We start from the raw sequence: 15,331 nt of genomic DNA on the forward strand, positions 1-15,331 counted from the left end.
ACAGTCACATGTTGCTCCTGCTGTGCTTACAGCATGTGAGCACCTTTCCTGACTTTCATCCCTCCGAGCTTCCAACACCCTCCCTTTTATTTTTCCTCCAGCAGTGTATTGCCAATGATGGTGTACATTTATATTGTTTTACAAAACAACAAAAGCCAGAGCTGGATCTCTTCCTGCAGGTCTCCAAGGGGGCAGGTGGAGGCTACAGCCACAGGGCAGTTGTAAGCCTGTCAGGGACAGCTGAAAATACCAGTGGTAAACTTAATTAAGGCTTTTAAATTCACAGTAGACAGGAGATGTGTTACTGTTAATGCAGACTAAAACTTAGCATAGCTGCTGCTACCCCTTGTACTGAAAGGAAGGAAACAATGCAGGCAAAGAAATAACAAAAAGACACAGCAATACAACCAAAAATCCACTGTCATCACCTTTGTATTTCAGAAACTTTAAAACAGCATATATAAAAAGTCTTTTTAAAATATTCTATGTCTATTTATTTAAAAGCTGCAGTTCATTCAACCTAGAACGGTTCTTTGAACAGCATCTTGTTCCAGGCACTGCATTGCATGCATTCTTATGCTTCCATGAGGATGCAGATCCTTGCACAACATGGCAGAACTGAGCTGTCCCATTTCAGAGGCACAAAAAAGGCACAACCCACACATCTGATGACCAGCAGCTCCATCAGGCCCGTGACCAAGAACTGGACATGGCTCTTCTGTTCACTGGAGGTAATTTTACATATGCCAGCTGGGTAATGATGCAAAATCCTCTTCAAAAGCAATTGCATCTGCTTCTCGAAAGCCAGTAAATTAACCCTGTTTCCTGTGTCCTTGAAATGAGAATGTAATAGCTGACTTCAGACCAATAAGCTTGAGGGGATGAGCACCGAGCTCAGGAACCACATCTCCTTGTTACTGTGCCAGATATCTTCAGTGCCATGAAACACAGCCACCTCTGCCTGCCTTCATTCAGATTCGTTTCTGTGCTCGCTCGACCTGTTCAAAATTAAAGTTGAGAAGGTGACTGGAAATGCTTCTGCCCAGGGTCATACAGAAGGAACTTTGGGTAGCAACGTAACAGTATCATGACCTGTTCTGCCCTGCCCCTAATATTCCTAATCTGCAACTCAAAATCGTAATTCTTCAAGAACAAATGTTTGTCAAGTCCTCAAAGAAGAGAGCAGAACACTTGCTCAAATCATACAGCACAAAACTATCTGTTACAGTTCCCTTGTCCACCAATGTGGCAAGTTAAATGCTATCCTGCTTCTGTCCAAAAGCTCTCAACTTTCCTACTGGTGTGTAAAGGTCTGCAGAAAATGCTTTCCTTCACACCAAAACAGGTATGTCTCAGTCCAAGAGAAGGATTCTGGACACCAATACTTGTGCTTGTCATGTCTTGCAGTGAACTGTGTAAACTGTAGTTTTGAATTTTTAATTTCCTTCCCCATTTTCTGCTGTTCTTCCCTCTTGCACTTACCTTGACTGTCCTCTCTAGTTTAGACAGAGCCTCCTCATATTGCTGCACCAATGGCTTTAACGACTTGCCCTTGACCAAGTGCTGCTTTATGTCTGGAATGCCAGCATCCTTCAACATCAGCAGAAACCTGCGTTCCTGCACAACAAAGCAGACACAGCAGAAAAAGAAGTGAGTACCTCCCCTTCACAAGGGGCAGCCTGCTGTTTCTCAGCTGGAAAATGAGCATATTTTGGAATTTTCTGCCTAGTCATGGAGTGACTGAATAAAGATTTTCCAAGTACAAAACAGCTGACTGGAGAAGGTAAAAAGTAACATGAACTTTCTGTTCCTTACAGTCCTCCACCTTTCCATTTCAAATGAATCTTATATCGATGACATACCTGGATTCTGAGGACCATGCTGAAAGCTAAGCCTGCCTTTCCTGCTCGAGCTGTTCTTCCAACACTGAAATCAGAACAAGGAACATCAAGTCAGTTCAGTCATGCAGTAGTCACTGCCAATATCTGCTTCAGGAGCCTGACTCTGAAACTCTCCAGATTTAGGAGGAAGTCTGGATTTTTATGTTTAACAGGGCTAGCCATGCGTTACAAAGACTGAATGTTTCCAGAGTCCATTTACAGCTGCTGAGCCTCTGCAGTGTTCTGAGCCCCTGAAAACCCAACCCTGATGTTCTCCAGGACAATGTTTCTAGCTCCTGTAAAATACATTTTATATAATAGGGTGCTAGATTTCTGTTTTACTACTACATTGCTCTCATGATGCCATGAATTAGCTTCTGATGTAAGAAGTTAGTTCTACATTGAAGACAAAAGGTATTTCAGCTCTGGATTTTTTTAAGTGCATGTTGCTTATACTAAGTATTTCAGTGAACACCAAGCTCAAACATCTTCCTTTTGCTCCTGCTTTGTCTTACCGGTGAATGTAAGTCCTGATGAACTGAGGCGTGTCATAGTTTATTACACAATTCACTCCTTTAATGTCAATCCCTCGAGCAGTGGCATCTGTACTGATTAACCTGGTTTTGAATGTACATACAGTTGTTTTCAGGTAACATCTCTGCCATTACACAAACACATACAAACCAGCTGAGCACAGCACAACTACTGCTAATCTGTTAAAACTGGGCAGTCAACTTCTGAGCTCTAAGCAGCACTGTAAGTCACATAGTGTAACTGGCATTAGCTGCCAGTTCTAAGTGCCCCTACAGTTAATATGAAAAGCTATAAAGCATTTCCAGGTTCTCCAAGCATGCAACACTAAGCCAGACAGCTGCCAGCATACCACAAGTTACAAACCTGTAAACTATCTGAGCATTCCTTAAAGGTACTGAATGCAGACAGTGATGTGTTTGCCAGTAATCAAACAGGGTTTGGACAAAAAGAAAATCCAGAAAGTAAACTTTTACTTTCTTTTGGGGGACATTTCACAGATACAATCCCAATACAGTTATGAACATCACAAAGTGAATCAAAATTATGGATAGAAGTAAACCTGTCTGCCAATCTGATTGGGCCAGGTCCCAAGCCCATTTTTCAACTGATTCCTGTTTGCTGTTTTACAGGGGAGCCCTGTCTAAATATCTAACTAGTTTTACACACTAGAAATAGTATATGTCCTAAGACTTACAGGAAACTCATTTAAGATACTCACAGTTGTATCTTTCCTTGTTCAAATTCCTTCATGGTTCTCTGTCTCTCATTTGGAGGTAACCGAGAAGAAAACTCAGCCACAGTGATTCCACCAAAAGCTTGAACAAGCAGGAACAATCTGCAGGTGGATGGGATAGAAACCATCACTTAACTCTGTAACATACTGTGGCAGCTATCTGCCAAATGACCTCATGAATATATTCACCTGTGAGAAGCCTCTCTGGAGTTGGTAAAGCACAACACTCGAGTAAACTTCTTTGTCAGCATGAAGTGCAAGAGGAGCAATGGCTTGGAATTCAGGTCACAAGGTACATAACTTTGCTGCAGTCATCAGGGAAGAAGACAGACAAATTACTTCTTGCCAGGGCTATCTTCCCTGAAACTTACTACCTGTCCATAACCTACATAGGCTTGGATGTTTTGCAACTAACAGCTACAAAATCAGATCCCACAGTGCCACCCCCTATTTAGAACATGTCACAGCAACACAGCACAAGGCAGAGGCAGGAGACCTATGTTATTCTAGTGCTCTCACTTCTCTGTGGCAAGTAACAACACGCACTGCCTTCTTGTCTACAGATTGATTTGCATTCACATGCCTTAAAATGCATGTTATACATACATATGTAAACTATAATTTGAGATGGACAGTTGAGAAGTGCTACATTACTGCTTATCTCCACTCCCTTTTGCAAGCAAACTTAATTCAGTATGAAGGGTTTAATTTTAAAGAATTCCAGTCCAAATCAAACAAACAGTAATGAGAAAACAGATGAGTGAAGGCAGAGCTCTTGGAGTCACAAAAACTCCCAAAGCCACTTTCTTTCAGCACTTCTGTAACACAAGGCATTGAAGGAAAGGTGTATTTGTTCACAGGCTACAAACATCACTAAATATCCCAGAGTTAAACTAATCTCAAAGTCTAATTAATTCAAACACCTTATTTTTCCAACAGCTACCAAATAGGTTACTTTTATGGTTGCAAGAGAATTAATCTCATACCGACAGCCCCTCAGGGAGTGTGTACTTCTCTTCAGAATCCTGTTCAGTCTCTGTTCCACCTTGGAGTGTTTTTTTCTCAGAGTAGACAGACGTGAAGAGGCGAGGCTGAAACAAGCCCAACTGCTGCAGCTTCTCTGGGTCCTGAGTCAGCGTAGCTGAAAACAGCAGTTTCTGTAAGGGTATCTGAGGGTAACAGCAGCTGAAATAAACAGCATATGGAAACTGAACTCTGAGGATAAGGAAAAGGAATTCCCCCACACGTGCTTTCAGATGATGTTATGAGGGAAGTAATTAACTCTTTTTGACACCCGCACTGGGCCCTTCTGGTCAGATCTTTCCCACTCTTGTTTAACAGTGGAGCTCAGAGATGAAATTGGATCAGCATTCTCAACTCAACTGCTCAACCCTCATTTGTTACCTTGGCACACATCCCTGCACCCCAGTCACCCCTGCCCCAATCCTAGTCACTTCCTTCCTTCACTGCTGATCTCAGTTTCTGATGCATTTCTACCACGCTATTCGAAAAGAGCAGCTGCAGATGCACAGTTCAGCACTTTCCTTCAAATTACTCAAGTTTGTGAGAGGGCAATGCTATTGTTTGCTGTGTAAATGACTCAGAGACTTGCAGTATTTGTGTATTCTTTGGATGCTGCTTTAGTCTAGTTAAGGAATGCCTGAAGAAGACAATACTTAGATTTCAGCTTAAAAGACGTCCTTTAATATCAGCTGTTCACTGTCTGCTTTTTCAAGCTTTGAAGAAGTAGCTGCCTCACTTTGGCAGACATTTCTCTGAATATCCTTGCAAACAGTTCAAAGCAATGCATTTTGCAGCTTACCTAGCTGCTGTTACAGGCCCTGGTTTGGTCCTCTGAAAAAGTGTATTGGAACCAGCTTCATTTTCTGCTTGGAATGCAGCTTTGACAACTTGGTTCAGCCAATTCTGGTGCATGTCATCAATCATACGGTCAGCTTCATCTATGATCTGAATTCACAAAGACAAAATAAACTACATGTTAAACACTATCTTGACCAGTGGCAGTTTTTTTTTTTTTTTTAACTTACATCTATAACAGTGAGCCAGAATCCAAGATCTATAAAGGCTTCTAGTCAACAGAAATGCTTACTTTGCCCATCTTTTCTCAAATGAAGGCACACATTTCTATCCCAAAACTGAATTCTGCTTTCATTTCAGTTGCTCAGTAGCCAACTGGACACTCAAACTACACACAAGTTCATTTGCACTTCTGCAAAGACATGGTTGTATTTAAGAGAAAACGCTTCAAACCCTAATTAAGATGGAAGCCATGTCTCTGTACAGATTCCAATATGGTGGAATTAACTTGATACCCCGATAATTAACCCTGGGGGAAAAAAAAACAACTTTATTTTTTAAACAGAATAGCTTCATTCCAAGTTTGTGTCTGCAAGGGCAAGTAAGTGCCACGAGCTGGAATAGAACTTCTCATCTTAAGGCAGCTGCCTGAACAGTCTAAAGCACAGACCAAGTACATACAACAGTTCCAACAGAGATATATTTATGCACTGTGCAAGAACAAGGCAAGAATTACAGACAGTGCACTGCAATGGGAGATGTGTGGAGCTGACTCACCAAGAAGCGAAGCTGTGTCAGGCTGAACCCTGGGGTCTTGCTGATGTGATCTGCGAGCCGCCCTGGTGTAGCCACAATAATATCAGCAAGGCTGCAGTAGCCTGTCACCCTGCAAGAACAAGCAGCTCATCAGTAAGTTTCTCCTCACGCTGTAAAGCACATAACAGAGATCCTTGGTAAGAAGGCCTGAAGATTTTCCTCATGTTTTTTCATTTATAGTAATAAATGATTCAAATATCCAATTTACCAGCAAACAAAAGCAATACTGGGCACTAAATCCTGCTCTCCATTGTACTGCCCCAGTTTAAACAAAAAGTAACATTCTTCAATGCAAGTCAGAAAAGAGCACTTAAGAAAAGTTGCTGCAAAAACCAATAAGTCATTTGTTTCTGTGGGCACACAGTAAGGGTTTCATTCTACTCAGATAGTGAAGAGCCCTAAACATCTAAAAATGTAACTACTACAAGAAAGAATTGAAGCAGGCACCTGGGAAAAAACAAAAACAGCCTCTAGCATATCAACCCACTATCCAAAATCTTTCTTGCGTGATGGTGCAATACAGCAGCTTGTATTTTGACCTCTGTTGTGAAGATTAGAGTTTACAATCTCTATAAACCTTATCAAAAGACCACTTAACCTACTTTTTCTGGACAAGCATTTCCTGCTCCTTTGCGAAAGATTTCTGGCCAGTAATCAATACAACCTTCAGACCTGTCCCATCGGTGTAAATGTTGAACACTTTACTCACCTGTAAAGAAATGGGCTTTGTTAGCTGCAAGAAAATCAGTGAAACTGATACTTTACATTAACAACAATCCCACTGACAAAGTATTCAGCCTGCTTTCACAAACAGCTATGCAAATATTTACTGCATTAGCCCTTCTTTCAGCACAGTTCTGCTCATCAAGAAAGGTAAAGAGCTACTTACCTGTTGTGCCAGTTCCTTTGTGGGCAGAACAACCAGAGCTCGCACTTGGCAAACTACCCTATCCAGCAGAACCTGTAAAAACAAAGGTCAAATGAAGCTCTAACACAACGGGGTGAGAAGGAGTTTCTTTAAACTAATGAGAAGAAATAGGCTTGACATGTCCTCCCAGAGTTTTACATTTCTGTTTTACTCCCCCACATCCTTTCAACTCCTCATATTTTATCAGCTGTCTGCGAAAGAGCAGTGGGCACAGTGGATTCATGTAGATCCTTCAGATAGCTCTGAGCAAAAAAAAAAAAACCCTGCTGATTTGCATTCACAAGTAGATGAGGAAGCCGGGAAACTTTTAAATTCAAATTCTGCCTGAACAAAAGCAACCTCAACGTTTTCTGTACAGGCATTTTGCTGGTAGTAAAAACTCACCTGCACTATTGGGATGACAAAAGACAGGGTTTTACCACTGCCAGTGGGTGCTGAGACACAGATGTCTTTGGGGCGGTATCCTCCCTGCCCCACCAAATAGCCATTGGATGCACTCTGTAGAACAGCAGGTATCACCTCTGCCTGAACTGAACAAAAATGGGAACACAAATTACTTGCAGAGTTAATTAACGAGACTAAGACTAGTTTATCTAGGAAATCCGTGTTGTGTACAACAAATCTGTTTCTACATCTGTACCATTGCTGCTGCTGACCTAAGACTGGAAGAATTAAAACCAGTACAGATGCTATGTATTTTTTCCCCCCAGGTCTTTTTCTTTTGTGAGCTTAGCACAGAGATTTCCTTCCCCAAGATTTCAGCTATTTCTTATGCTGAAATAGACGTTACTCTGTCAAATACGGTTTTCAACTCATGCCCCTATTGTTGTATTCATATTGGATGGTACTGGACAGATTTAAAACCCATGGATGCTTGTCTGTGAGCATCCTTTTTTTTTTGAAGTACACAAAATATGCATCAGGGAAAATCAGCATTATCTGCCAAGGAGCAAAACAAACACTTTCCATAGGCTTTGAAGTCATTCAAGTTTGCTGCAAGAGAGAATACAAGGACTGAAGCAAAGAGTCCTGTAAAAACAACAGCTATGACTGCCATCTGTGAACTCTCTTATCTCCCTGCCTCACAACTTGTCCTCATAAACCAGCAATCTTGTTTTATCTGCGAGGTTTAGCAGCCAGGGAACTAAGCAGAATGGAATGACAAAAGCAAGCTCTCCCTCTTTTGGCTTCTGTGAGCTATTACTTCAAAACATTTTGTGTAGTTGCATTTATGACTACATAACAGCCTTCAATTACTAGAACACACACTGTTATGAAAACAGAGATTAAAAACCAAATTCATTAATGCATTAAGCTTGCTTCTGTTTCATGCTTCATCTCGTTGACTACACAAAATATACAGCAAGAGTGAAGGAAATATGTAAGCAAATTTAGAGAGAGAAGAACACTAACAAGGTACCTGGAAAAAAGGACTCTATTCCATTCATTTGCAGCTTTTTCAACAGCTTGGGGTGAATTCCTGGGACATCCCTGATTGGAATTAGATTCTCTTTGATACGTTTTTGCACCAGCTTGGGTTGAGCAAGCCAATGTGGCAAGAAAGGCTGTACCTGAGGTGAGAGAAACAGAGAGTAGCAAAGTGTTTTTGCCACCAAACAGACATAGCTTTATACTAAATACATGCTAACAAGGCACCTTTTCATTCCTAGATGTCATCAAAATTCAGTCAAGGCAGTTACCTTCTGCACGGGCTTTTTGTCATAGTCTCCAAGAACTGCCAGGCTGGAAGGTGGTGGTTGTGCTTCTTCCCCCAAGGCTGCAGAGGGCAGCTCCTCCTCTGCGCTTTGGCTTCCTTCAGCTCCTTCACTGCTCTCTTTCTTCCTCGCTTCAGCCCCTTCAGCTCCCTCATCCCTCTTCTTCCTTTTAGAGGATTTTTTTTTAAGGTTGCTCCTGCCTTCCCGTTGTTCAGTGTCTCCTTCAGAATCTAGGTAACAGCAACGCAGAGCTATAGATCACAGCGTGCCACATTAAAGGGATACGGGGAATGTTTTCCATCACAGAACGTAACCAAGCTGCATACAAGCACAAGAGCCAAACGTTGCTTTGGTGCTATGGGGGCAGCTGAGAACCGTGCTGACACGCGGCTCTGTTTCCCTTACACTGCACCGATCCCCGATGTTTGCGATACCGTGTTTTTTACTAGAAAAGGAATCGCTCGGGTTGCAGATGACAGGATTTACTGTCGGACAGCGGTGAGGGCGGCGGTGTCTCCGTTACCTGCCTCAGGGCCCGGCTCTCTCCCTCTCCTCCTCTTCAGCACCGCACTGCCGGCCTCGCCTTCCTTCCTCAGCCCCCCCCGGCCCTGCGCGGCGCCTTCCGCGCTTCTCCTCCCCTCCGCGGCTTCATCCTCCGGCCCCGCTCCGCCGAGCTCCTGCTGCCGCCTCAGCTGCCGGGCCTTCGCCTGCTCGCGGAGCCGCTCCAGCAGGGTCCGAGCCCGCTCCTCCTGCGCCTCGTCGTCCGCATCTTCCTCCTCTCCGACGTACCTGAAACGGCCGACAAACAGCCCGTCACGCACAGCCGCCGCGCCCGGCCGCAGCCCCGCACCGCGCCGCCCACCTGCTGACCGCGAACAGCGCCATGGCCGCCTGCGGGCGGCGCGCCGTGATGACGTCACAGTCTCGCGCGACAGAAGACTCGAGAAGGGCGGGAGGGGGCGCCGACGGGCCGGGACCGCCCGCGCCTTGAGGGGAGGCGGGGCCAAGATGGCGGCCGAGGGGAGGCGGGAAGCGAAGTGGCGCCTGAAGGGAGTCTCGAAGCTGCGAGCGCAGCGCTGACTGCAGGACGGCCTAAGGATGTCTAGGGCAACAAAGAGGTCTAAGCGCACCTATGGAGCGCAGTGAGGTAAAAACGGCCCTGTGGCACTGCCGCACTCCTCCCACCCAGCATAACCACGCAGTGCCAGCTCCTACACGTGGAAACAAACCCAAATCCTCCATTTGTTTTAAAAACCACGGCAATCACCCAGCCCACAACCGAAGGCCGCACCAGACAGTTTATTTCTAAATCTTTATTTGTTTTCTACACAGAGAAAACAGAGGAATGTTGAAGCAGCAGTACTGAAACACACTAACAAGGAGCCATCCATCTGTGAGCGCACACAACACGCACAGGGCCGGCTGTGTGGTGGTCTCTAACAGGCAGCACGAGGGGAGGAGTGGGAGCAGCCTCTGGGCACGGGAGGGAGAGCTCTATGCAAAGGTGGAACCATTCCAGCCCACGTTGGCAGCATTTATGTCGAAGTAGTTGATGTACACCCTGCAGAAGAGGCACAGGAATACATAAAAAAATGACTCTTGTTAATTAGTCTGTGTAAGCAATGAGTGAGACAAGGCAACAGGATAGAGGAGAGCGCCCTCCTGCCTCCCAGGAAAAGAGTTTTTACTGAAATCTGTTTAACACTGTGCAACAACCTTCATCAGCTGATATTCCTGGAGCCTCTGGAACTATACTTTCTATCCAATACAAGCTGTTCAGTCAGGAACAACTCAGCCACCTTTTGGGTAGCAGCCTGTCCACAATTCCAGAGACCAACCTCTTTGTTTCAGAGCACTGCAGCCTGCACAGCAGACCACCACACAGCCCAGTGGCTCTGTGCTTCTTCCTTCCAACACAGGGATGTGAGGCAGCAGGCTGGTTCTCCTGCCTCTCAGTGCTGCACGTGGGCACTCCCCAAAGCTCTACTTGTACATGAACTGTGTACAGCCTGCTAGTTCCTACTTGCCTGTGAGCTCCAACCTACTACTGCTCCTCCCTCCTGCTTTCAGGCCCCACCATGAGGAAACATCACACTCCAGGAGTGAATGAATCTGCATTGTGGACTCTACCACCTGCCCAATGCTCAGGTGTTCTTTCCTACAAGGCTTTCTGGAGAGCTTCCAAGGGAAAGATGCAGGCAACAAACTTTTAAATGGACATGAAGAGCTGCAAGAGATTACTTTGTATTCTCTTAAGCACTTATTGCTGGCTTTTTATATTTTCAAATGAAGTTTCCAAAGCAGCAGATGAAAAGGACCACATCCCAGCCCTACCTGTCTGCAGATACGTGCAAGTGCTTTGCAATCATATCGCACAGCAGCTTGGTGTAGGTCTTGTTCTGCTGCCCTCCGATTTTGCCGATGCTGTAGAGGCTGCAGAGAGCGCAGGGATCCGTGGAGCCCCCAAAGGACATCATCTGATCAGGTACGATGTGCACAGCTATGTACTGCAATAAACAAGCGGGCAGAGGTTTAACAGCGCGCAGCCCTCATTGTAGGTAGAGCGTTGAACAGCACCGAGCATTACGCAATAGCGCCGTGCCCTCCCTGAGGCCGTGGTGCAGCACAGCGCGGGTGGCAGCGACCCCCGAGCCGGGCTCTGAGTTCAGGGGAGGACGAAGGCCGCGTTTGGACCGCGGCCACGCGGCGGAGATGGAGGCCGGAGGGCCGGGCCGGATCCGCAGCTCTCAGCGCGGCCCATCGCCGCAGGGCAGCACTGCCGGGCCGTGATTGCCCGAGCCGCAATGCTCGGCTTGCGGCCCCCGCGTAGCGCTCCCCCCCCCATTCATTCCCCATTCATTCCCACGCGGCCCCGAGGAGCGGCCCCGCACGTTGCGCTCCCCGCCCGCCCCCCGGCCTCACCTGCGCGGGTTTGCCGGTAGCCTTGGCCAGCTGCTGGGTGAGCTCGCCCAGCAGGCTGTCGGGAACGGCGTCCTTGCAGACGTTGGTGTGGATGGTGAACATAGGCATGGCGGCGGCGGCGAGGGGCTGCGAGAGGAGAAGAGCGAAGGAACTGCGAGAGACGGCGGGGCTTGCAGTGCGCGCGGGGCTGCGCCGAGCCGGCCTTAAAGGGACCGCGCCCTGCGGGGCGGGGATCGGGGAGGTGCCTCCGCAGGGCCGCGCACCGAGCAGCTCCGCTGTGCCAGGGCCCGGCCGAGCGCGGCTGCCGCTTTCCGCCGTTATTCCTGCTCGGTGTTACGATGCCGAGCATACTTAGAGCGTGCGTTACTGCTGCACGCTGGAGTTGGGCTCTGCTGCTCCGGGTGGCTCGCACACAGCCCTACACGCGTACGTGGATTCTGCAGAACGGGGAGATTAGCCCTGACTGATACGTGATGCATTTTTTTCCTTTTGAAAAATCAAGTAATTCGTGCTTTTTTTTTTTTTTTTTTTTTTTTTTTTAATGTGCGCATAACTTTAACACCACGTGAGGGAAAACTTGACTTGTGAGCATGATAATCTGTGATGTTCTTCAGTCAAATTGAAAGCGATTTCTAACTCCTCGTTTCCATCTTCACACCATATTTTTCTACAGGGGGGAAAAAAAAAAAAAAAAAGCAGAAGGGATATTTTTTTTAGAGATGAGTCCATTGGGCGGCGAGAGGCAGCCTGAGCCGAGCCTGCCGCTGCGCCCTGTGATGCTGTGATGCGGCGCACGTAGGCTGAGGAGGGCATCCGGCACTGCCTGAGCTGCTCGGAGTGACTCACGGGAAGGCAGAGGGGAATCAGGGCTCTGCACCGACGGTTTCCAGGCAGGAACCAGACGCATGAACTTTTAATAAAGTTTTACTGCATCTGCTAGAAAGCTTAACCGTCCATCTGCATGGCACATGTGAGCGCACACAGCCCCGATCCAAGAGTGGAGGATGCTGTTTGAAGCTGCACGGGCTGTCACGCAGCAGTCCCGGCTCGTGTTGCTCACACAGTGGAGAGGCACCTGCAGTTTCATGCTGTTTTATTCCTTTGGCTCTTAGTATTTTCATGGCTTCTAAAAATGAAGGAAACTGAAAGGTAAAATATTTTACAGAAGTGTATCAAACAGCTTTCTGATGACGTGCAACAGTCACACAAAGAAAGACAAAAGGAAAGGCTTTTACATTCCATAGTAGAGAGTGTAAAGCAAGACTGGTAACAAGTAGGGGAGGTCTCGCTGATACTTTGTCTCTGAGTTACCTTAGGAACGTACAGTTCAGTGTCTGGATGCTATGAAAATAACTCAGAAGGCATGTAGCACAGAAAGGATTCCAAAGAGATGTCGGGCAGGCTGAAGTCTTTCCTGGAGACTAACTGCAAAGAGCAGGGCTGGGGAAATCTCTGGTTGCACTTGTGCATGCTTGACTTCATTGCAATCAAAACCACAGCTACTGGAGCAGGGATAAGAAGCCAAGTGAGCATCAGAAAACGGAGGTGTCATTCTTTGACCTGGTGGCTCTATGAAGGTGGCAGACTGCTTTCTGGAGAAGGGAACTGCCTCCTCAGCTAGAGGACTGCTGTGTTTGGGGGCTGCATACCCACTGTGAGAGCAAATCTACCTGCCATCATGTCTCGCTTTCTCAGCATTCAGCTCTGCCAGGCTGTAAGCAGGAATGAACCATGTTTCATAAGATACATTGTATTTAGGTTTGAGGAAGCACCTTGCTTCCTTGGTTGTGCTGCTTTGATTCCTTGACCAGTTGCCATGTGTTATCCCCAGAAACCTCTTCTTGGAGGTTGAGGCACAGGCTTTTAGTTAGAAGCTGTTGGCTGCAAAGCAAGGCTGTGATAGGAACAAAATGGGGTGTTCACAATAGTGCTTAAAATAAGGGTGAGATGGGGTTGTAATACCAGAAAAAAAAAAATAGAAATCAGATGTATTGTGATTTTTTTTTTTTTTTTAATATTAGCATTGTTTTTAAAAGAGATTCAGGAAACAGATCTGTATTCAATCTGTTTTACTTTGGAAGCAAATTATATTATCTGACCTAGGGCTTGAATAATAAATATTTATATGGAAATCTTCCTTTCATAATTCACCACTTTGACATCTGGGAATGGCTCACTGTGCATCTCCCTCATTTTGAACTGTGCTCTAATCTTCATGTCAATGCAAATTGTTCTGTGGATGAAAAGGGGAAGGCAGAACAGTGGACAGTGGGTTTTTCCACTTGCTCCCTCTGCCTGTTCTGAGCTCTGAGACACACTTGCAGCACAAGTGTTTCTGCAAAGCAACTACATGTCCACGTAGTTACATGTAAGGTGGACCTGGGCTGCAGTCCAGCTATTTTAAGTAAAAGGCAGTTCTGTCTTCCTCCTTGTGAAGGAAGACCCATACAGCACACTGATAGCTTCTTGACTTACATTTAAGTACATTTTGAAATCAGGTTGAGATAGATGTGTTTAAGCTTGGCCAGGCTGCCCAGCACAAATGGGGCAAAGGCTTACCTACATGGAGAATCATCTTCAAACAGAAGATTGCATTGTTTTAAAGAGAGGCTTCTATTAGGAATATTTGAGAAAGCTCCCTCTCATCTCAGCCATGGGCCTTTCCACAATAATATGAGATTCTCAACTCAGGTTCCCACAGATGCTGTTGGCTGCTGGGAGAAGAGTGCAGCAGGCTGGCTGGGTGTTCCTGCAGCAGGAACCAGAGCTCTGTTCTTCTCAGGGCTGCACTACCTCTCTGCAACTTACATGCTTCTTACTGCAGATTCTGCAAGGTGCATTCAGGTGTTGCTCCCCCTAAATACCTTGTCTACTTGCATTCTGGAGCTGGTGTTGTTTTTCTGCTTCTTGTTTTAAGACTATCTCAGGATGTTGTATTTAAAACACAGAGTGTGTTCTGCAGGACTGGTGTACACATTCAAGAGAAGCACTAGAAATGCTTCTATCTAAATCAAAGCTTTTTTTTTTCATAGTCCTCCATCTGTACCCCACAGACAGTGGTGAGGTATTGGTATGTATTACTCAAATTATCAATTTAATAACATGGAGTTATTGCATCTGTACCTGGGCTTGCACACACGTGAGGTCTGTGGTATGTATGGTGACTCAGCCTCCATCATTTTAACCAAGACAGATTTTACAGCCTTTGGACTTGGCAGCTCAGGTAGTTGCTCCTTTCCTCTTTTTAACTGGAGAGCTGCCCTACTCATTGGGCATTTAGCATCTTCAAGCAGAATGTTAACAGAAAAACACTGGATTGCAAGTTTGGGATTAATAGGTTTAACAATCTGTGGAAAGTCATGTCAGACAAGTGAGCTCACTTGTCAGATGGTATTTTCAGCTGTTTGTTCAGCAGATGACAAAGCAATTTGGAGTAGACTTTGTTCTCCTGTCTTCCCAATGTAAAGAAAGCATGTAGCACAAAGGTCTGTGGAGCCACTAAAGGACATCTCCCAATCAGGAGAGATCTGTATTTCTAGGTACTGCTGGAAGAAAGAGTATTATCCTCCTTTGCCACGTTTGGAAAAGCTTTGAAAATCCCAAAAGATATCTGTGTACTTGAGCTGCTAGGAAAATAGTTGTATGCCTATCATGTATGGCTTTGAATTTCTCCTGTATGTACTTCTATGCATTCTCAGACCTCATAAACATCTTTCTGTAAGTCACGAAGATGAGAATGTTTGAAGTACAACCACACTCCCATGGTATGCCATTTGGAGATGTGCACTGTCATTCCAGTTTATTGCAGAAAGGCTGTTTTCCTAGCTAAAAGGACTAGAAGCTCATAAAATAATTACGAACAATCCCAAGTACTTGTAGATGCTTTTTACCACTTTCAAGAAAGCAAATACTTTTTAACTCTTGCTCTTATTAACTTACTTTGCAGCCCAGATCCTTTTATGCCTTCTGTCTTTGTCTTGAAGAT

The 15,331-nt window shown here is 45.6% G+C and overlaps 2 protein-coding genes across 3 annotated transcripts; both read right to left on the minus strand.

Moving 5' to 3' along the window:
* Positions 1–726: 726 nt before the first annotated feature.
* DDX51 (DEAD-box helicase 51) lies at positions 727–9,398 on the minus strand. 2 transcript variants are annotated; one of them, XM_031592343.2, is made up of 16 exons: positions 9,287–9,398; positions 8,948–9,213; positions 8,410–8,654; positions 8,130–8,280; positions 7,094–7,239; positions 6,671–6,742; positions 6,384–6,490; positions 5,743–5,851; positions 4,970–5,115; positions 4,134–4,332; positions 3,337–3,452; positions 3,133–3,249; positions 2,396–2,497; positions 1,863–1,926; positions 1,483–1,617; positions 727–998 (listed from the first exon to the last, which is right to left on the minus strand). In XM_031592343.2, the coding sequence occupies exons 1-16, from the start codon at positions 9,307–9,309 to the stop codon at positions 972–974; spliced, it is 2,025 nt and encodes a 674-aa protein (XP_031448203.2). In that variant the 5' UTR covers positions 9,310–9,398; the 3' UTR covers positions 727–971. The 2 variants fall into 2 exon arrangements, with proteins under 2 accessions (XP_031448203.2, XP_031448204.2); XM_031592344.2 differs by lacking the exon at positions 2,396–2,497.
* Positions 9,399–9,722: 324 nt separating this feature from the next.
* On the minus strand, positions 9,723–11,558 carry MIF (macrophage migration inhibitory factor). Its single transcript, XM_031592066.2, has 3 exons — positions 11,347–11,558; positions 10,759–10,931; positions 9,723–9,985 (listed from the first exon to the last, which is right to left on the minus strand). Exons 1-3 carry the CDS (start codon positions 11,452–11,454, stop codon positions 9,919–9,921), a joined length of 348 nt encoding a protein of 115 aa, XP_031447926.1. The 5' UTR covers positions 11,455–11,558; the 3' UTR covers positions 9,723–9,918.
* Positions 11,559–15,331: the final 3,773 nt, after the last annotated feature.

Source organism: Phasianus colchicus, chromosome 18, assembly GCF_987193195.1.
Source record: "Phasianus colchicus chromosome 18, bPhaCol1.hap1.1, whole genome shotgun sequence".
Lineage (NCBI taxonomy): Eukaryota > Metazoa > Chordata > Aves > Galliformes > Phasianidae > Phasianus > Phasianus colchicus.

What these genes read in the sequence shown, in the direction of transcription:
- MIF (XM_031592066.2), bottom strand. Translation starts at nt 11,454, where the DNA reads ATGCCTATGTTCACCATCCACACCAACGTCTGCAAGGACGCCGTTCCC. An exon ending in CTACCGGCAAACCCGCGCAG is followed by an intron (nt 10,932 to 11,346) that starts GTGAGGCCGGGG and finishes TGTTTATTGCAG; the next exon opens with TACATAGCTGTGCACATCGT. An exon ending in TTGCACGTATCTGCAGACAG is followed by an intron (nt 9,986 to 10,758) that starts GTAGGGCTGGGA and finishes CCTCTTCTGCAG; the next exon opens with GGTGTACATCAACTACTTCG.
- DDX51 (XM_031592343.2), bottom strand. Translation starts at nt 9,309, where the DNA reads ATGGCGCTGTTCGCGGTCAGCAG. An exon ending in GGGCCTGTAACAGCAGCTAG is followed by an intron (nt 4,333 to 4,969) that starts GTAAGCTGCAAA and finishes TGTTTATTTCAG; the next exon opens with CTGCTGTTACCCTCAGATAC. An exon ending in ATCAGGACTTACATTCACCG is followed by an intron (nt 1,927 to 2,395) that starts GTAAGACAAAGC and finishes TTCTGATTTCAG; the next exon opens with TGTTGGAAGAACAGCTCGAG.